Genomic DNA, 21,246 nt, shown 5'->3' with positions numbered 1-21,246 from the left:
TCCGTAATGCCGCCTCCCGGTCCGCGAAGTTTGATCCATCATTCTTCGATCGAGTAGACGATTCATCCGATTCATGAAGATCCGAAGCCGGGACTCACGGTCCAATGTGGCACTTGGCATTGGGTCGTTAGTAGGACCAACCATTTCGTTATTAGCAGTTTAAAAGTTCGTGTTCTACACTGAAAAAGAAAGAAAAACAAAAACGAAATAAGCAACTCATCGAGGTGATTTAAGTCTATTTAAAAATTCATTTTAACGTGTAGACTCTCGCACTTGCATAATTGATCTCCCTCAAGAATGATACAAGTGATCCCAAGACTCAATTTCTGTAAATTGATAAGCCAACTGTTTAGCTAATTCTTCCGTAAGAACTCTTGGTCGATAGATTTCCGTAAATCCTATCTATAGTCCACCATAATCACAGGATCGTACGAGTGACCATAGTGTTGAGATAAAATAGGTCAATCGGTTCCAACTTACCCGACGTAGAAGGGGTCATATTATGCCTACCGACGAAGAAGGGACTCATTGGAGTTTGACCTATAAAGACCGTTCTCAATTTTGTTTATACGAGGAAGATCCCATCAACTTAATTTTAGTTCATTTTAAGTGAACAAATAACTAGCGTCTGCGTGAATGAATTAATTTAGGTGATGGCTTAGCATAGATCGTGTGACATGAGAATGTCAAAAGAAAACTAACTCGTGACCTCTATATGTGTCAGTTTTCATGCAATAATTAGGTGGTTTGGTTTTAGGCGGAATATGATGCATATTATCGTTACGAAAAATAAATAAAAGAATGCAATACGTAAATAAAATTCCTAGTGTGGCCTATTCTAGTAAAAAAAACATAATACAACTTTGGAATCCACCGTTGGACCCGAAAAGCTTGTCTTGATGTTCCATCTTTGACCTTGCAGCGGGAGTGAGCATCCGATCTCCATCTTTGGTCTTCTCAAAATTACAATTAAAAATTACAAAATATAAACCTATTTACATTCTAATTAAAAACTGTAATTACAAATGAAAAATCCAAAACGGAGATACCAGATCTCAAAATACAACCAAGACCGTGTTCCATCATTACGGTAACACGTTCTACTAAGGCCACACTAAGTTACAACCGTTTGTAAAAAAAATAAATACGTAATAAAAGCATTCAAAAGCATTCAAAATTAACGATAAATAAAATGCATCAACTAAAACAAATTTATTCGTGACATAATTCCGTAATTATGTTAAATTTATCCAAACCACCTTTTAACGATTAAAATTTATGTGATAAAACTGCTTCTATCAGTTTAATTTTAATCTATTACAATCCGTTACTTTAAATACGCTTTAAAATAACTCAATGGTACGTGTGTGAACCGTTTCACAATCATAGCGAGTGTACAATATCCGTATAAAGTACATATTAAGGCCAAAAGAAAATTTAAAACAAAAAGAATAAATTTTCAAAGTGCGCCGAACAAAAATCCTCGATCCAGGGACACAAGTGCTCGATCGAGGAACAAAAGGGCTCGATCGATCGAACTGCTAGTCGATCGAGAGATATGCTAATCGAAAGTACTCGATCGACGATCGAGGTCGATCGAGGGCTTTTATCAGCAAATCTGCTCGATCGAGTACGAGGACTTCTCGATCGAGCAGTGGGGTTTTAAACAGAGGTCGATCGAGTACAGCAAGGACTCGATCGAGCAAAATCAAGACAGAAAAAGCTCTCGATCGAGTAGAAATCCACTCGATCGAGACCAAACAAGTTCAAAAACTTAAAACCCTCGTGAAAACAGTTTGTCAACACAAAACCAATTTCAATTTGATCAAAAACGCATAAAATCAAATCAAAAAATTGTCAAAATTTAACATATTGCTATAATTTCCGTATAAAATAACAATATGCAAAATAACAAAACGAAAACAAGATGAATCAACCGTGTAAAACATGTCACGGTTTTTAAAAAAAAGCAAAACAGTACCGTGTATACAAGGCACGGTTTTCGAGACAAAAACAATCGTTTCAAAATCGTTTTATGAAAAATCACAATGAAAATTTACGTGGCCTGGCTCTGATACCACTTGTGGGGTAATATCCGTATAAGACCCTTTAAATTTAGGACTATAACGTAAATTTAACATGTGAAATATGGTCATAAACGAAAAACAATGAAAAACGATAAAGATTAAGAATCAACCTCGGGTCCTTTGATGCGCGGCGTAAAGAACAGAAATCAACAGAGATTTCCTCCTAATCGTTGCACCCAAGACCGTCTGAGACTATGCCCTTGTGCTAGAAATGCTCTCTAATTGACTTGCAATATCGAGAGAGCTATTGTGAAGTTATTCGATGTGAGATCTAGGTTTTGCAGAGAAAAAATACTCCTCAAAACCCTAATTTTTATGTAAAATGAATCCTTAGGTCAAAAGGAGAGGGAGCCTCTCCTTTTGTTGTCTCGGTCCGCGGGTCATGAGAGGAGGGAGTGGACTTTCCACTTTCTCCTCATTTTTAACTTGTGGTCCGATCAATTCCGCTAAAATGTATATGACGGGTTTTATTATAAACTGTCATCGGTTATCGGTTATTAATACATCGACTAATAACACGGATTAGTTGAAATATTAATACATGTCCGACAAAGACAATATTGTATAATTAATTCAATATACATTAATCAAATATAAATCGTTTATATTCAATTTACGAATTAACTGCTTAATTCGTCTTAGCCATTATTATTTAATCCGTATTAAATAATTGTCTCAACATCGCGTTTGACTAATTACTAGTCAATAACTCCGACTAACTGGTTAGTCAAATTTGGCATCAACATGATTTGTATTTTCATACTTTGTCACATCTCTCAAACGTATCCTATAGGTGTGACTTTTAGGGACCAGTTGATCACCGCCATCTGTATGACAATAACGTCAAACTTATCTAGCAAGCCAACCGTTATTGATAAACGTGGATCAACTGATAATAATACCAAAAGTATGCCCTTTGATCCTTTTAGAGATTTATAAGTCCTTGCACTAACTGTAAAGGACACCAGCCCCAACACTACCAAGATCTGAACAAATTCCTCCGATCTTCAAAGACAGACGAACACCAATAATAGAGCCTGGAACAAATTGAGTTTTCTTCTTCAGAAGGAACCTCACAAATCGACCCTCTTTATTGTGCTCTCAAATCTCTCTCTTAATTAACCTAGAATAAAACTTGGGTCTTTATATATTTATTCCACCCAAAATAAAATATCTAAATTAATAAGAAATAAACTAATAGAAAATTATTAAATAATTTCCTAATCCACGTACCAAAACAACTCAAATAGGGATGTCAGCGGGGCGGGTATAAGTGGGTACCGCCCCGCACCCGCCCCAGTTGGGGAGGGGATGTGTAGAGTTTTGGCGGGTGGTGGGGCGGGTGCGGGTACGAAAATTGTACCCGCCATGGGTCATGGGGCGGGGATGGATTTTGCATCTTACCCACCTAATACTCGCCTACCCGCAAATCATTAAAAAAACTAGTAGGATTACCATAATTATATAAATCTTATTTAGTTATAGTTAAGATATAATGTTAATAATAACTATTTTATAAAGTTTTTACTAACTTACTTGGTGAAAAAATAAAATTATAAAGATAAATCAAAAAAATGGAAATTAATAATGATTAAACCAACTTTTACGAAAAAATTTATCGAATAAAATTATCGTGTAGCGGGTTAATGGGTAAGCGGGGCGGGTACGGTTTTAAATTTCCACCCGTTGGGGCGGGGATGGTTTTGGAAACTTGTACCCGCCACGGGTGGTGGGGCGGGGATGGGTACGAGTTTTTCTTGGTGGGTACGGGTACGGGGGAGCCTATATCCACCACCGCCCCGCCCCAATGACATCCCTGAACGCAAAGAGTCCAAAGGCAAACTTAAGGAAACTCCATGTGGGTCCCACACCCACTAAGATTTCCAAAGAAACTAATCACTTGACATCAGCGTCTTTTCTATTCAGCGAAAGTTCAAAGCTGAACAGATAAATAGGCGACTCGCATGAAACTCGGACAAATCACTTTGCCTTTGTTTCTATTTTTTTGTTTCCTTAGTTTAGTCCGTTTCGACACACATTCAAGGCATAAATTTCTAACAAGAACTTAGAAAGCACATAGAGAGAACACAAAGAGAGAAGGTTTGGCAATAACTCAGTTGGGAAAGAGGCGGATCTATGATAAGAGTGAAGGTTTGCAATTAGACTTTGAGTCTTTTAGGTTTTTACTATGGGTTTTTTTATCCTATGTCCACTAAGCATAGGATAAGAAACCCAAAAAGGAAAGAATTATTGATATTTTTATGGAAAATTGCAATATCCTATCACTTTACAAGAAAAACATCATTAATTCTTTCCTTTGTGGGTTTCTTATCCTATGCCTAGTGGGCATAGGATAGAAAAACCCTTTTACTATTCAGTAGGAGTTAGGCGGGAAAATAAGCCACCATTTATTGACACGTGTACAATTAGATATTTAGTGGTTCTTGTATTATACTTATACTAGTATTGGTGCCCGGCTTCGTCCGAGCTACCTCTACTTACCATTAATTTTTTTTCATTAAATAAAATTACTTAAAGTTGCATAACCCATAAATTTATCATTAATATATTTTTTATAACATATCATAAAATTACGATAAAATAAATTTTGAGACAATTTCACTACTCCCGCTATTAATATTTTACTCTTATTAATGAAACAATAGTAATAACATTTCACTACTTGTCCGTAATCATTGTTACTTTCACTACTTCCGCCGTAATTATTGTTATTGCACTACTGCCGTATTAATATTGATAATTTCACTACTCCCGCCGTAATTATTGTTACTTTCACTATTGACGCATTAATATTAATTATTTCACTACTCCCGTTGTTGTTTCTACCACTCTCACTAATCTCGTTGATAATATTGTTACTTTTACTATTCAAATGAGTGATTACTATCATATAACTATATCCAATGTTACTACAATTCTTTTCTTTACTGACGAAATTACTTTTACTACTTAGGAATGCAATTTTAAGAGGATTATATATTTATATAAATATATTACATATATGTATTAAATCAAATCAAAAGAATTATATATTATGGAATCTAACTTGAATTATTTATAACCTATTTATTATATTTTTGTATGTTAAATAATTAACATCTCTATACATCTAATAAACTATAAATTTTAATAAAATTGCATAGATTTTGAATTTAATATATAATTTTATGATGATAATAATTAATGTCATAAGTGTGCATGTTTATACTAATTAATTATTTTATTTTAAAGAAATTGACCATCTTCTAGTTTTCTATAAATATTTAGGAAAATTATCAGCCGTCTTCTTTCTTTTAGTCTCCTTGAAATTGACCATCTTAATTAATTATTTTATTTTAAGAAAATTGACCATCTTAATTAATTATTTTATTTTAAGGAAATTGACCATATTTATGAAAATTACCAAGTTTCTATATAATTTAATTTTTACCCAAACTATATAATATTTGCATTGAGTTAATCGAATTCCCATCACACTGCAGTCTTATTGATTTAAAACTAAATAGTATAATTAATTTGTATAACTTTCTTTAATTACATTGAAGTCCCTTGGTTTCTGGATTTAATATATAGTATTGATATAGAATATAGATATAAATAGATATAGATATAGATAGATAAATAGATATAGATATAGATACATTTCTTCCTTCTTTTTTTAATTTTCTTAACATGTGTCTAGTGCTCATAACTTAGAAAAATCGTATTAATTATTACAAAATATTAAATGAATGACATTTCATAATCATTTTGTTTTGTCTTTATTTAAAATTAAAGTTTTCCGTCATTTTCTATTGAATAACTTGATGTGGATTCTCCTTTGCCTTAATAATTTGCCTATATACGGAGTACGTCCATAAAGTGTCCACATTTTCCTTCAAATACTTGCACTTATTTCCGTCTCTCCCAACAAAAACTTGTACTTTTTAGTTAGCTTTTTCAAGATTTTGGAAGGTAAGATTCAAAGCGACATAATGCAGAATCTTTATTAATTGTGTGTTATTCGCATTTTTATTATGATTCTCCGTTAACATGTTTTTTTCCCTTAATGTATATAAAGTTTTAACTCCCAAAACATTTATTTTAAATTAAAACTTTTATTTTTTTATAGAAACTTTTAGTTAGCTTTTTCAAGATTTTGGAAGGTAAGATATATTCGAAGCGACATAGTGCAGAATCTTTGTTAATTGTGTGTTATTCGCATTTTTATTATGATTCTCCGTTAATTTTTTTTTTCTTAACGTATATAAAGTTTAAACTCAGAAAATATTTATTTTAATTTAAACTTTCATTATTGTATAGAAATAAAAAAATTCGAACCTTTTTTTTTTCGGAATATTTCTTATGCATTTGTTATTCAGAAGATAATCAAAGAATGGGAGAAGAAAACATGAAGAAGAAGTTGGCCACAGCCGTGAGAAGCATTCAGTGGAGTTATGCTATTTTCTGGTCCCCTTCACCTCAACATTCAGGGTTACCTTTTTAATTTGTCTCATTTTTATTTATATCTAAATTTTAAGGATAGGTTGTGTCAATTAGATCGATATGAGTGTTGATTGATTTAAGATCGAATCGAATCAAACCACATTTGGTCGACCGAAAATCAAAAAAGATAATCTTTAGAAAAGTGTGTGTAGTTACCGAGTAATTGAGCGGATTAACACAGGTAATTGTAATTGAGAAACGTTGGGATAAAATTAGAATTTGAAAAACTGATCGGATTTATAAGTAAGTTACAGCTTATAATCTCAACTGAAAAACTTAAACCAATACGTAGACACTCAGTCGGGGCTAGCAGGACCGCCGTCCTGCTAAACAATGAAAAGAAAAAAAACTTAGTTGAAAGTTATTTGTTTCTAATTTACTCTATCGTATTTGTAATTCGCTTAGCTAGAATTTATAGCCCCTGCTAAACAATGAAAAAAAATCGAACCCCCAACATCACAGTTAAAGTAAGAGAACTCTTATCACTTGAGTTAACTCTTGTTCTTCGATTCTTGTACGAGTATATCATTCATGTGGGACTATAGATTGATTGATGCATGTTACAATGATGTTAGGGTATTGGAATGGGGAGATGGGTACTACAATGGAGGTATAAAGACAAGAAAAACCATACAGAGTATGGATATAAAGGCAGATGATCAAACAATCTCTCAAAGAAGTGATCAACTTAGAGAACTATACCTGTCTCTTCTATCCGGTAACAACAACAACAATAGCAGCATCAACAACAACGAAAATCGCCGGCCATTGGCTGCGCTATCGCCGGAAGATCTCACTGACGTCGAGTGGTTTTACTTGGTTTGCATGTCATTTGTGTTCAATATTGCCCAAGGGTACTTTCACTTTTCCATTGTTCATTTGTGTGATAGTTTATGTTAAATAAAGTACATAAGATGAGGTTTAAATATATGAACGGAGGTAACTCGATGCATGTAGTAAATAATACTCGTACTCCGTAACATTTACTGCCTTCAACTTCTAAAATACGGAGTATGTGTGCGAAAAAACAAAAAATAGCCCTCCATGCTACAGTATATGTTAATGTCTTAGTGATGAGGCATATATTATGTCACGCCACGTACAAGAACTATAAGATCCTTCGGGTTATCGATGTTTCAATTATTTTTGTTTAGCTTTAATTAAAATATTTTTTCTAAAAAAAAAAAGGTAATAAATAATGATAAGGGACGGAGGGAAGGTGTAATAATAAGTATTAAAATATAATGGCAACTAAAATTTATAGGCCCTGTTTGGTAAATAGCGGATTAATTTCAGCATAAGCAAATTGCAAAAGCAGATTATAAATGGCAGATTTTATCAGAAGGTTTGACTAGCATATTATAATTAGCAGAATTAATTTGAGTGTTTGGTAATTGGCAGATTACGATTAGTAGATTGTTACGTTTCTTTGTAAAATGGAGAAAAATTTCCTATTTTACAATATCTTTAACCAATATCTTTGGGGTAAAGATATTGACTTTTAAATATCTTTGTTTCAATATGTCGTTTACCAAACACTTAAATTAGCATATTAATTGGTCAAAACATGCTAAAACCCTTGAATATGCTAAAAATTGGTCAATATGCTATTTACCAAACAGCGCCTAAAATAGTAACTGATGTCATAAAAAAAGGTTTACCATGCTCTCTCTTTTCCAAATTTCTTTTTAGATTTGATTAAAATATTCATTATAAATAATAATAAAAGGTAAAAAATAATTGAGATAAAAGGCGTATAAAATAGTCCTATTAATAATTGAACAGTCACTAACATCCATCAAATTAAAAGTTCATTGATATTGACATTTAGAGGATAATTAATTAAGAATATGCTTTTTGAATATGAGGTTATTTTAATTTTCCTTCAAAAAAAAAAAGAAGTTATTTCAATTAATTTATTTTTGCAATAAAGAAATTGTACACTAGAATTTGTAAATTTTAGGTATCAAACTCCAATTATATATTCTGTCGTACTTCAAACTAAAAAATATCATTTTCCTAGGATTCTAGGAATATAATATAACGGTTTTTAAAGTAGATTTACTCTCTAAAATAAAAAAAATAGCAGCAGACGAACCTTATTCGAACTACAAAGGAGTACGAAGTAGTATAATTTGCATACTTTTCTTGGCATTTTTTTAAGGTTGCCGGGATCAAGTCTAGAAAATGGTCGAACTATCTGGCTAGCGAACGCACATTGTGTTGACACCAGAGTTTTTACTCGCTCTTTGTTGGCAAAGGTAACTACAACAATGTTATTCTTTAAGACACAAATATTCGTTCGTGTAAGGCGGCTTTATACAAGTATAAACGATCGGGTTTATAAACTTGTGTAAAGCCCGCCGATAAGAGATTATTAATTGCTAAATAATGCTCAAATTATATTACTGTAGTTGAAACTAGACATAAATTGTAATTTGTTTCTGTTTTTCTGCCTGGTTCCGTTCGGCTATCGGATATTCCTGGCACGCTATTTCAGAGTGCAGGCGTTCAGGTGCTCATTTCTTTATCACAAATTCTTCCGAGAATTTTTTTTGTCTTTAATTAGAACTGTTGTATTTACTCCCTTCATACTACCCAAATGTTTGACAGGAGTATATTCTGTAGATAAATGATGTCAAAATTTTTGACTAAATCTATTTCACAACATTTTCATAGCAGAGCCATGATTAGAGCGTAGGGGACCAAAAACTTTTAGGGGGTAAATGGGTAATTGTATAACAGTACACTCGAAAATAATTTAAAAGATTAATTAAAACTTTCGAAAATTTCATCCGTCGGGGTAGAAAATAACTTTTACCTCCACCCCAAGCTCCACCATTGTTTCCATACCGTAATACGTAATATAAAATAACTTTTACAATATAGTAAGTACTCGGTAAATTAACACGAGCAGTACATTGTGACACTACATATGTGTGTAAATTAATGATCAGAAGAAAATAATATTAGCATTAAAGTTTGATGAGAAATAAAATAAATAGATAGGATGGATGGATGTATATCATTTATCACTCCTTACAAAACAATAATCACAAATATTCCGTACATTTTGCGTGTGATATCAACCTATCAATCTAGAACTAAATGACCAGATGTCAACTAGTTTAGTTTGTAAAGACATGAGAAATAATGCTTATGAACTGGGTTCAAATCCCGCTAGCATCAACACTAATATACTGCGACTTATGCAGACTGTGCTGTGTTTTCCCTACCAGACTGGTGTGATTGAATTTGGTGTAACTGACTTGGTAATTTGACATCACTATTATCATATTTCATAATCTTTTATGGTATTGCTCATTTGATCTCCAAAATTAACATTAAAACCAATTTGTTTCTCATAGGTTAAGGAAGACATCAGTCTTATACAACATATAAGAGCTTCATTGGACAAGTCCCCTCCTCCACCTCAACCCTCTTTTCCTCCACATGTACAAGGTCAAGATGTCGAGTTATTGTCGACACGTGGCAGTTCTATTGGCGGCGTTGAGCTACCTCAATCACTTGATCACTTGTACATGTTTGAAGGCCATAGTGTTTTTGAAGATTATAATGTTGTGAATCCCGAAATCTATACTTCTACACTAAAACCTGAGTATGATCTTAATTTCCAAAATAAAAATGGAATTGAAAAATGCGATAAAATAAGCGAAGATTCGCATTTTCAAAATGTTCTTTCATCACTTTTTAAAAAACCTAATCATGGTTTTCTGCAACAAGAAAAATTGGATAAGAAACCGAGCTTCATTAGGTGGGAGAAAGGCATAAATATTGAGAAGGTTGAGTTAAGTGTAGTAGTCCCTCAATGTATGTTGAAGAAAATATTGTTTCAAGTCCCTTTGATGCATAGTGCTCACTCAATGAGGTGTACGGAAGATCGTACTCGAAAAGATGAGTTGTGTAAACAAGAGGTTCCTAACATGAATCATGTACTCGCCGAGAGGAGGAGAAGGGAGAAGGTTAATGAGCGATTTTCAATTCTGAGGTCGCTCATTCCTACCAGAAGTAAGGTACATATGGACTTAATTAGCTATTCCATTCTGTTTCTCCCTTGTGTACATATATAGAGGGGAGTTCATTTCCACGAGAATAATAGTTTTCTGATTGTTTTTATCGCGTACCATCTCATGTAACCTTTGTTTTTGCTTGTTTAGGCGGATAAGATATCAATCCTAGACGATACAATCACATACCTTAAAGAACTCGAGAGAAGAGTAGAAGATCTAAAGTCATGTCAAGTATTGAGTAGTTTCGACGTGAAAAAGAAGAGGAAGACGATTGAGATAGATGAGGAAACCTCCGATAACTATGGTGACGACGACATTAATGCAGGTGCTATTAAGAATAAAGGAAAGGGTGGTACGATGAGAAGAGAAGAACAAGAATGTGACCAAATATCGACTAAAGATAATTCGGTTGATAAAATCATTACTATCACAAATAGTATTGTTGATAAAGATACTTTGATCAACATAAGTTGCCCTTGGAGGGAGAGTTTGTTGCTCCAAATCATTGATGCAATGAGCAATCTACATCTTGATTCTCAATCTATTCATTCATCTACAATTGATGGCGTCCTCTCTCTCGAAATTCAATCTAAGGTAAGTAATTCACATTATTATTTCGGTTCCAAGGAAATTCTCAAGTAAAGCCGTCTCCTAACAATTAAGACTAAGAAGCGACTGTACTATTTAACAGTTATTTCTTTGTTATGCTCATAGGTAAAGGGATCTACAAGTGTATCAGCAGAGGCGATCACGCAAACGTTACTGAAAATTATTAGGAGCATCTAAATCAACAGTCCGTCTTGCTTGTGACGGTCACAAGCTTGTGACCTCTCACAACCCCCTCCCACTTGCCTCTTTGTCTCACATCGCAAGCTTGTGACGGATTTTGTCCGTCACAAATGAGAATTTGTGCTAAATCAATGCTCACAATTTCTCTGATAAGCTCGTTATTATGTGGGTTACAATGACGGTCTACATACTAACTTATGCAGCTCATTTGTTACTATGTACAAGGTATTACAAAGCCGTTGTATATAGCATTCACAAATTCTCATTAGTCATTATAGATGAGAGGTATCCGTCTATAGTTTATAGACAAGCCAAATATCCACCCAATATAAACATAAGACAAGCAACAAATTGCATGGTATGACACAAAAATGTCACCACTTTAAGCATATTGAACTCATCTTTCACTTTAGACGGATGAGACTAATTGTATAGCATTTCATACAAAACACCACATTAATGATCAAAAAATTGATGTTGATTGAATGGGACACATAAAGCTTCCATGGCGTACATTATACGGAGTACTATTGTTAGCTTAAATCTTCTCTTACTCCCTTTGTCCCATCATTTATTTACCTTTTCTTTATTTTTTGTGAAAGTAATTTAATAAAAAATGATTGAGCATACATATTACTGCAACACTACGTACTTCAATGTAGATCAGCCCGTCGATGTTGACTTATTAACTGAAGAGGATGCTTCAAGTTAAATCAATCAATCATTCAGTAAAAGCATTGTCGTATGTCTTGGTTGAAAGAACTAATTAAGCTGATGTATATTTTCCAAAATTATGGTCCAAAGTAGGTAAATTTTCAATGCCTCAACATGCAAGGAACGAACCATAATGCAAGTACGTGTTCTGATTTCTCACCTTAAGCAAACCAAGTACTAGTAAAATATTATACAAATTCTTCTTTAAGACAAATATATCCATAACAGGTCAATGAATTAAAAAAATAGAATGCATAGAAAAAAGCAAATAATTTGTCTTAAATGCTCAAATAAAATTATAATTGACCTGTTTTAATGTTAAAAAAGAATACTTTTATCTTAAAATAAACTAACTGAAAATACTATAGGATATGCTCTTCTTGCGGTTGAGGTGCCTGCATCTTGCATAGAGACTAACCAAGCAATTTTAAACAACCATTCTCCTTTCTATTAATGATTAAATCAGAGATTTCAAATTTGTTACGGAACACAAATCAGCATATCAGAGATTTCAAATTTGTTACGGAACAAACAATTACGGAGTAACTGATTTAGCACATCGTCAATGATGTGCTCGGCTGGGCATTTAAGACTTTGAAAGCCTGAGGAACTATGGGAAGGCCTAATATTGGAATTTGGCAAGCAACAGCGGTTGGGCTAAGCTGGTCACCTCTCGGATTGCGTCAATGCATATCCGAGGTACCACCAAATGTAACTTTACCGGCTGAGTTAGATAGAATTTGGTTCGTAAATTATTGGTTGCAAATCTTGTGATAGTTGTGGTCCAAATGAAAATGCCAAGGCCTTTCTTGGCCTTTCCCCGCTCGACAGTCAACACCTTAGGCAGGAGTGTAAGACAGAGCTCAAGAAACTAACACACAAACATGACACAAAATTGGCGGCTTTCAAGCAATTTCAGTTAAACAGTACCATCTAAACTACTCCTTAACCGAGTTGGCGAGTCTGCCAACATGACACAAAATTGGCGGCTTAGTAACTGAACACCCAATTATGACAGAAACATGGCAGCTTAGTATCAAGCAAATCACCAATTAGAGAACATTATCTAAAGTAACTGACATCTGCAACTATTTTAATAATCGTGTTCAGAATATGAGGTCGGAGTCATAAATCAATCACCTTAGTGAATTAGTGACCAAAAATTGGATACCGAATCTCTCTTGAGGTATCATTCCCACTCTATTGTTGAAGGGGGCTTTGAGGTTATATCCAGGACAACTCGATTAACACCCCGGATACTATTGGTGATTTTGGTAGACACGCTATCAAGGAAATCCCAATCAAAGCGGTACCTGCAATTACAGTACCAGAAATCACAATCCGTCAGCATCAAGACACAAATTGTAGTGTAAGAACCACTATAATCCTAGAAACCATCTCAATCAAAGCTAATACAATCACTACGCTTTCAAGTCAATTCCATTCATCTTGAATAAGACTGTTCAACAAATAACGCAACGACCGAATGTCGAATTACACAAACTAGAACCAACCAATTAATCCAATAAGCAATAGACAAGTATTTGGTTGGTGAGACTCTCGTACAAGGGTATAAGACTCTGTGGTCACATTTATACACCCTCATTTGAATATGGTGGCGAAACGAGTTTATCAGCAATCCAATGGCCTGATCGATATTTGGCTATGCGAGATAGTTGGACAACTCGTTTAGAATATCGGACCCTAAATAGAATATAGGACCCTAAATAGGATATCAATATATAGATACTAGACATAGTGAAAGTAAAACAAGTTAAGAAACGAATGTTGGATCCTTACCAAGTAGCTGTCATCCCGTCGTGACTTGTAACAGCTCGTAGGCCTACAACATCAGAATGACTTCTTTGATCACCTTGCACTCCAACTGATTGAATCCCCAAGAAAACAGCAAATGCTTGCCATATTTCATCATAAAGTCCAGCATCTCTAATAGACTGAATAAATATCTCATCAACCTGAGGAGAAAAATGAAAACTTGATGAGACGTCTTACAAGTGAGACCCAGCCCATTAACCCGATAATCAAATACAAATTCTCATCTTGAGACCATCCATACAATGAGGATGTTGATTCTTTATTTTTATTTCTTTGGTAAGTGGCTAAGTAGATATTGAGTGAGTTCTTTAGTCAAATGGGTAGGTTTCACATAAAATAGAATGGGATGGTTTCTCTGAAGTAGACCTGCAAACGGGTAATTGGTGGGTAGCGTACGTGTCAGTCCACTTTTCCAGTGCTGGTCATGGGTATGTCTGCATTCGAGATGGTCATTTCGAGTTTGGGTATTATCCATTCATTTACGGGTAAGGATTGGGGCCGTAACACTTGGGTCGAATCGGGTCGATATGCATTTCTAAGTTGTCTGTTCGAGTACGGGTCAAGTTGGGTAGGTCGGGTTTGGTTTTGCTGGTTTACTGAAGAGACTTGTGGATAACTAAATGAGAAAAACATAAGGATTTCAGCTCGTAGCTCGTCTCACATAGGAGATTGCTAATACTAATACAATACTCAGAATAGAAGAAAATTGTTCAACATTGCGTATTCAACGGGAGAAACAGTTAAGATCTAATCAAGGACAGAAAATATCTTCTCACCTGCCGCAAAGTTTCTAAACGGTTTCCTTCAGTGACATCGCCAATAACACGAACAGCCAGCCCAGGTCCTGGGAACGGGTGACGCTTCAAAAACCCTTCAGGAACGTCCATGATCTTCCCCAGTGCACGTACCTTCAATTCAAACAAAAATAAGCAAGAATTCAACACATTGGAAGACAAAACTACACTTCCGAAATACTAGGGACCCGAGATTCATTTTCAAACCTCATCCTTAAATAATAGCTTAAGAGGTTCGATAAGTTTTAGCTTCATGTCCTTTGGAAGTCCACCAACATTATGATGACTCTTAATTGTGTGGGAGTGATTTCTTCCACTTCCTGGAGGTGGGCAAGATTCAATAACATCTGGATACAAGGTTCCTTGAACCAAGTATGTAGGCCTCTTTCCAAATTTCTTCTCCAATTCTTGAGCAAATTCATCAAATATGCAAATAAATTCCTTCCCTATTATCTTTCTTTTCCTCTCAGGATCAACAACACCCTTCAATTCGCTTAGAAATTTCTCTGTTGCATTAACACAAGTCACGGGGAGGTGGAGATGTTTCTCAAATGTATCCATGACACGCTCTCTCTCCTTATACCTACACAAACGACATACATACGCATGCTAAATTAGTTACTAGTGCTGATGCTAACATGTGACTTTCTTACAAGAAATACAAGTACTGCAACTGTTAAATATCTCATATTTGCTAGCTTTATTAAATACTCCCTACATCCAATATACATTGTCTCGATTTGATTTTGATGATCAAAAGATGTTACTAATTTCTCAATATACAATGGATATCACTTTTTGGAAATGAGAATACGAAAATAGTAGTTTACATTGTGTCTATACAGTCTACATGAATTTAGAGAAGTTAAGGCAAGTCATTTTTTTTGTCCACCAGGTGATTTGCATTCTGCCACTAAATTTGTTGGCAATAAATTCCTAAAATGTCATTTCATTTCTATCCAACAAAGTTAAGTAATGGGATATCTCCCGTGCAAGAGTGTGATCCACCTGTGCCAAAATGTCTCCCCAAAATTAAAGATAAGTTGATACAGGGTGACCACCAGAATCAAGTAACAACCATATAAAGAGGTTAGAGTTGCAGAGGTAGTAACTAACGAATCAATCCTCACCTTAACAGACCATTATCAACAAAAATGCAATGGAGTCTGTCACCAACAGCCTTGTGAACAAGAGTAGCAGCAACAGCAGAATCAACACCGCCTGATAGTGCACAAATGACATGATCATCAGAAGCCACTGTATTCTGAATAACTTTGATTTCTTCATTCAGAACATCTTCCATAGTCCAGTCAGCACTTACCCCACAAACATCAAACAGAAAATACCGCAGTGTGTCCATCCCTAATGGCGAATGTGTAACCTACAAAAAACACAGTTGCTAATCTCATCATTTACTGTGTAAACTAGGAAAGTAATAAAGTTTTAAAAAAAAAAAAACACTCGCTGATTAAAATTCATGATCATTATAAGGATTTTTCATTCACGAGACTTTCTTGCACTCCATTGACATCCGCACAATATCAAAGGCTCATAAGAGGTTAATTTGCCCTGAAATAGTTCAATATCTTGTTAACCAACAAACAAGCAATTGGAACAATTCATACTTATGGACAAGCTAAAACCAGAAAAGTTTCCAACTTTCATCAGAAAACCGAACAGACAACAAAAATTCATTACACAATCAAGACCAGATATCAAGCATAAAAATTTGATACCACAATGTGTAGGTCTCAGCCCAGTACCCGGACAAAGTGTTGGGATCTAGGTTCGAGGTCATGAACCCAACCACAATCCCAAGAATGTACCACTCTTGTGCTGTTTTATTAAGAGATTGATGTGTTAATTAGTAGTAACAAAAGGAGTCATTCATAAACCAGGAAATTCAAAGTACTTGAAACAAATAAATATATAGTTTACATGTCAAAAATCAAATGACAATTATTAAAAATCCAAACTACTAAAACATGAGTCTCAAACTAACGGTGGCAACGGCTGGTTTAACTTAAAAGCAGCTCAATCTCTTGCAATGTGTCATGTGACCTTTTAGTTCAACAGAGTGGAAACTTTCTAGCATGACAAAGTGGAAACTTTCTAACTATGAGTTTTGCAATGGAAAAGCAATGGAAAGAGCTTGATTTCGGTTGCTCTCTCCTCGTATTCTCAATATTTGAACAAGAGAGGTCGTCTTATGTTGGTCATTAGCTATGCTGAGTTTGTTTACTACCCATATAATTTGTCCATCTGTTTGGACTGGAATGCGGGTCTTGTAGCAATATTTGGGCAATGAAACAGATGGACAAAGTATGTTGATCATGAGGGTCTTGTAGCAATATGTTAATATGTACACATTAAGTACTATTCAATATTCATTAAGATCACAGAATGGAACGCCTTAGTTGATTACTTTGTTCTTGTCTCTGTATCACTTCCATGTACTAAAATTCTTTTTTTGACATACCTACTTCTCATTTATCGTTGTGGATTACTTCATCTTGGTTTTATTTTCCTAACAAAAAATATTTATTAATCTTCGTGGTACCCTCTAGGATCATAGTTTGGTATTAAACTTTGTATCCCTTTCACAGGCGAAGATAGTTCAGGAGGTTAGACTTGCAGTGTAGCCTGAATCATATGATGAGCAAAAGTCGGACGTCTTGGGAAATGCCAGTTGGAAAACATATTTGACAATTGAAACTTTTGATGTTGCTCACCTTTTTGTAATAGTTTTGAAGGATAATTTGATCATGAAGTCGATGTGAATACAAAAAGGGATAACAACCCTAGAGGAAGTATGAGGTGAATGATCTATAAGTACATTTAAAATCCCTTTCCGAGTGCCAAAACTAGGGACATCAATTATCTGGGACAAGCTACTTTTTTTATTCCTACATTAAGACCTCGAATCTAGGGTAATAGGGGATTATCGTAACCAGCTAATGGGGCACCAAGTCACAATGTGGTTGTAGATAGCCTTCTTCATTTTATTAAAAATCAATATGATATTCTCCCAAATTATTAAAAATCATTATTGCATACCGGTGTTGAAAGTGTGGAATTGTTTAGTAGGCAACTTATACCAATTGAATGATCATAGCTACCAGTGAATCTTGTGTTATGAAAATCATTACTAGTATGCACATGTAGATAATTCAACAACTTTGGATGTTGCTCACCTTTTTGTATTACTGCAAGGTTCCACCTTAAAGTTGACCAATTGGAATGGAGGAATATAGGCAAACTTATTCAAGAAGTACAACTGGGGTGCTCTATCACTTAATGCTAAAGTATGCCATGCTAATGGAGTTGCTAACGGCTTGAGTGACTATTCTAACCATCTTGGTATTTGATACAATTCTGATGGCACTACTAATTAATTTACTAATTAATTTAGTGCAGTGACAGGGATTGAACACGGGTTCGAATTAGTGGTAGATGGTGCAATTAGGAGTAGTTAGGACGGAATAAAACTAATCAAAAGATTAGATTTCATTAGTTAGATTATTATCCCTTAGTTGTCAGACTAAGGTAGATCAGAAAGTTAGGGCTATTTCATACAAGAGTCTTTTATTGTTAGCAAGTTAGGGCTATTTAAGCTAGAGTTGTACGTTATTCTAATGGATTAAAAGTTAATAAAAATTCAAGAAAAACGATCAAGGTAGATCAGAAATTCCAGATTTGAGACGGTACTTCAAATCTGTAATTGAAGTTAAATAGGTCTTTAACTTAAGACCCCATTGTTCGAGATATAGGTCTATTTCGAGCAAATATCCCATTGACTCGAAGTCTCAGCGCACTTTTAGTCAAATATCCCCACGGAGTCAAACTTGTCCCTCGGTCTCACGAGCTATGTTACTCCGACTCTTCTAATTCCATCACGTACCGGTGTCCGACACTTGACACTCGGACAAGGGTATGACACTTCGACACCTCGTTTTAAACCAAAATATACATATTTTTCATAAAAATGGCCAAGTCCGACACTTGGACACGCACCCGTGTCGGATCCTTCTAAACGAGTCTGAGCAACATAGCTCACGAGTCACGAGTTCGATTCCTAGCACAAGTATCGTTCTTTTATTTAAGTCACTTCCACTTTTGTATCAGTATAAGATAGTGGGAATCAACGTTGGTGAATCAACATATTAACTACCCTTCATCATTAGACCCTCATGATCAACATAATGTGTACATACTTTGTCCATCTGTTTGCAATGGAAAAGCAATGGATAGCAATGTTTAACTTCCACAAACTGCCATGACTCAGAATCCACAAATGTAAGTGGCATTAACATAAAATTTGCCCTTCAATAGTTCAGTATCTTGTTCACCAACAAACAAGCAATTGGAACAATTCATACTTATGCACAAGCTAAAACCAGAAAAGTTTCCAACTTTCATCAAAAAACAGAACAGACGGCAAGAATTCATTACACAATCACGACCAGATAACTTACAGAGCAACTAGAAACACAAAACACACTTGATAAGACAAAAAAATCACCGCCCATAAAAAAACACACAAATGTCAAACTCTCTCATCATTGAATCGTCAAGTTTCAGTCTTACATTACAAAACAAACAACCCATCATCCTCTATAATACAACCAGCCTCCATCCTTTCGAAGAAGTAAGGAAATTAAAAGCCACTCGCATTCAAAGGTAACATGGCAATGCTCCAAACTGGCTATAAACCGAAATACTTCATTCGCTTGGCGAAAGCAATTAGGGCATCTGGCAACTCTACTCTTACAAAGATACATGTCTAATCTAATATTGTTTCGTTAGACAGATTATCTTCTCTAATAGCAAAAAGTTTGTATGCTAAGCATAAAAAAAAACACAAATTCACTCAATCAACCATCAAAATTAACACAAAAGCTCAAAAATTGAAATCCGAAAGTACCTCAGGATGATACTGAAGTCCATAAAACTTCCTCACAGGATTCTCAATAGCAGCAACAGCACCCTGTTGGCTAGTCGCCACAACTCGAAACCCATCAGGCATTTTAGCAACCTCGTCGCCATGGCTCATCCAAACAACCTGTTTATCACCCTTAAACTTATCCCCAAACAATCTACTTCCATCACATAAAACCTCAATCTCCATTTTACCATATTCTTGCTTATCACCAACTTTAACTAAACCCCCAAGTTTTTGGACAATCAGTTGCAACCCATAACAAATCCCGAGTACATGAACGCCTTTTTCTTCGACATATTCAACGAACCCATCAGGGAATACTGGCGCGTCAAGCGCGTGAACCGAGTGGGGACCACCAGAAAGGATAATTACACGTGGGTTCAAGTCGGTGATGGCTTTGAGTGAGGATGTGCCGGAAATGCAGAGGGAAAAGACGGAAAGGGACCGGATTCGACGAGTAATGAGGTGGGTGTATTGAGAACCATAATCTAGGATTAATACTAGGTCTGATTTATTGATTGCTTGTTGAGCATCCATTTTTTGGGATCTTTTGGAGAATTTTTTTAGATTTTTTTTGAGGGTTTGAAATTTTGGGGTTTAAGAAGGATTGGGGAAGATATGATAGTGGGTATGGAGGAGTATGGACTATGGATTAGGGTTTTAGACTTTTAGCAGTGCAGCGTGATTATCGTGCGGGTTTGGGTTTTACAATTTTAACCCATTTGTAGGGGTAATTAGTCTCCTTTAAAACAATTATTCTTAAAAATAAAGGGAGTCTCTTTTAAGACAATCAATCAATATCAATATCAATCAATCAATCAATTAATCATCAATATACTTAAAAGAGGAACTTTTCAAGCGATGTTAGTGGTTCAAATTTTATGAATTATTTAAGTTATAAAATATTAAAATAAGATAAATATATTAGTACTTAATTGTAAACTATTGAAAAGTTATCTACTTATATCGGTTAAAAAAAATATAAAAAGATAAATATCTAATTTAAATATTGATTCAACTCTATTAATGGACATAGGACTCCTCGGTCCTCATAATATCAATCAACTAGTATTGGTGCCCGGCTTCGCCCGGGTTACCTCTACTTACCATTAATTTTTTTTCATTAAATAAAATTACTTAAAGTTGCATAACACATAAATTTATCATTAACATGTTTTTTATAACATATCCTAAAATTACGATGAAATAAATTTTGAGACAAATTCCCTACTCCCGCTATTAATATTTTACTCTTATTAATGAAACAATAGTAATAACATTTCACTACTTGCCCGTAATCATTGTTACTTTCACTACTCCCTTTCCGTAATTATTGTTCTTTGTCACACTCGCCGCATTAATATTGATAATTTCATTACTCCCGCCGTAATTATTGTTACTTTCACTATTGCTGCATTAATATTGATTATTTCACTACTCCCATTGTTGTTTCTACCACTCTCACTAATCTCGTTGATAATATTGGTATTTTACTATTCAAATGAGTGATTACTATTATATAACTATATCCAATGTTACTACAATTC

General features: G+C 34.7%; 2 protein-coding genes across 5 annotated transcripts; one reads left to right on the top strand and one right to left on the bottom strand.

Moving 5' to 3' along the window:
- The first annotated feature begins 5,959 nt into the window (after positions 1 to 5,959).
- Positions 5,960 to 11,926, top strand: LOC141639015 (transcription factor EGL1). Of its 4 annotated transcripts, none has more exons than XM_074448194.1 (9): positions 5,960 to 6,062; positions 6,473 to 6,581; positions 7,169 to 7,447; positions 8,758 to 8,854; positions 9,094 to 9,108; positions 9,809 to 9,865; positions 9,962 to 10,627; positions 10,772 to 11,218; positions 11,339 to 11,926. In XM_074448194.1, the coding sequence occupies exons 2-9, from the start codon at positions 6,484 to 6,486 to the stop codon at positions 11,408 to 11,410; spliced, it is 1,731 nt and encodes a 576-aa protein (XP_074304295.1). In that variant the 5' UTR covers positions 5,960 to 6,062; positions 6,473 to 6,483; the 3' UTR covers positions 11,411 to 11,926. The 4 variants fall into 4 exon arrangements, with proteins under 4 accessions (XP_074304295.1, XP_074304294.1, XP_074304296.1 ...); XM_074448193.1 differs by having other exon boundaries at positions 5,961 to 6,062; positions 6,470 to 6,581; XM_074448195.1 differs by lacking the exon at positions 5,960 to 6,062 and adding an exon at positions 6,087 to 6,253.
- Positions 11,927 to 13,012: 1,086 nt separating this feature from the next.
- LOC141639016 (uncharacterized) lies at positions 13,013 to 20,388 on the bottom strand. The gene is made up of 6 exons (XM_074448197.1): positions 19,682 to 20,388; positions 15,888 to 16,138; positions 14,965 to 15,340; positions 14,740 to 14,871; positions 13,928 to 14,103; positions 13,013 to 13,440 (listed from the first exon to the last, which is right to left on the bottom strand). The coding sequence occupies exons 1-6, from the start codon at positions 20,234 to 20,236 to the stop codon at positions 13,317 to 13,319; spliced, it is 1,614 nt and encodes a 537-aa protein (XP_074304298.1). The 5' UTR covers positions 20,237 to 20,388; the 3' UTR covers positions 13,013 to 13,316.
- Between the last annotated feature and the right edge of the window lie 858 nt (positions 20,389 to 21,246).

Source organism: Silene latifolia, unplaced genomic scaffold, assembly GCF_048544455.1.
Source record: "Silene latifolia isolate original U9 population unplaced genomic scaffold, ASM4854445v1 scaffold_254, whole genome shotgun sequence".
NCBI classification, from domain to species: Eukaryota; Viridiplantae; Streptophyta; class Magnoliopsida; order Caryophyllales; family Caryophyllaceae; genus Silene; species Silene latifolia.
Note: the sequence above shows the minus strand (reverse complement) of the source record. Positions and strands in the feature narration are given on the sequence as shown.

Excerpts from the sequence above, each read along its gene's own strand:
- LOC141639015 (XM_074448194.1), top strand. The coding sequence starts at position 6,484 with ATGGGAGAAGAAAACATGAAGAAGAAGTTGGCCACAGCCGTGAGAAGC. Across the intron at positions 6,582-7,168 it reads CCTTCACCTCAACATTCAGG|GGTATTGGAATGGGGAGATG; the intron begins GTTACCTTTTTA and ends CAATGATGTTAG. Across the intron at positions 9,866-9,961 it reads AATTTGGTGTAACTGACTTG|GTTAAGGAAGACATCAGTCT; the intron begins GTAATTTGACAT and ends TGTTTCTCATAG.
- LOC141639016 (XM_074448197.1), bottom strand. The coding sequence starts at position 20,236 with ATGGATGCTCAACAAGCAATCAATAAATCAGACCTAGTATTAATCCTA. Across the intron at positions 16,139-19,681 it reads GACTTCAGTATCATCCTGAG|GTTACACATTCGCCATTAGG; the intron begins GTACTTTCGGAT and ends TGTTTTTTGTAG. Across the intron at positions 14,872-14,964 it reads AGCTATTATTTAAGGATGAG|GTACGTGCACTGGGGAAGAT; the intron begins GTTTGAAAATGA and ends TTTGAATTGAAG.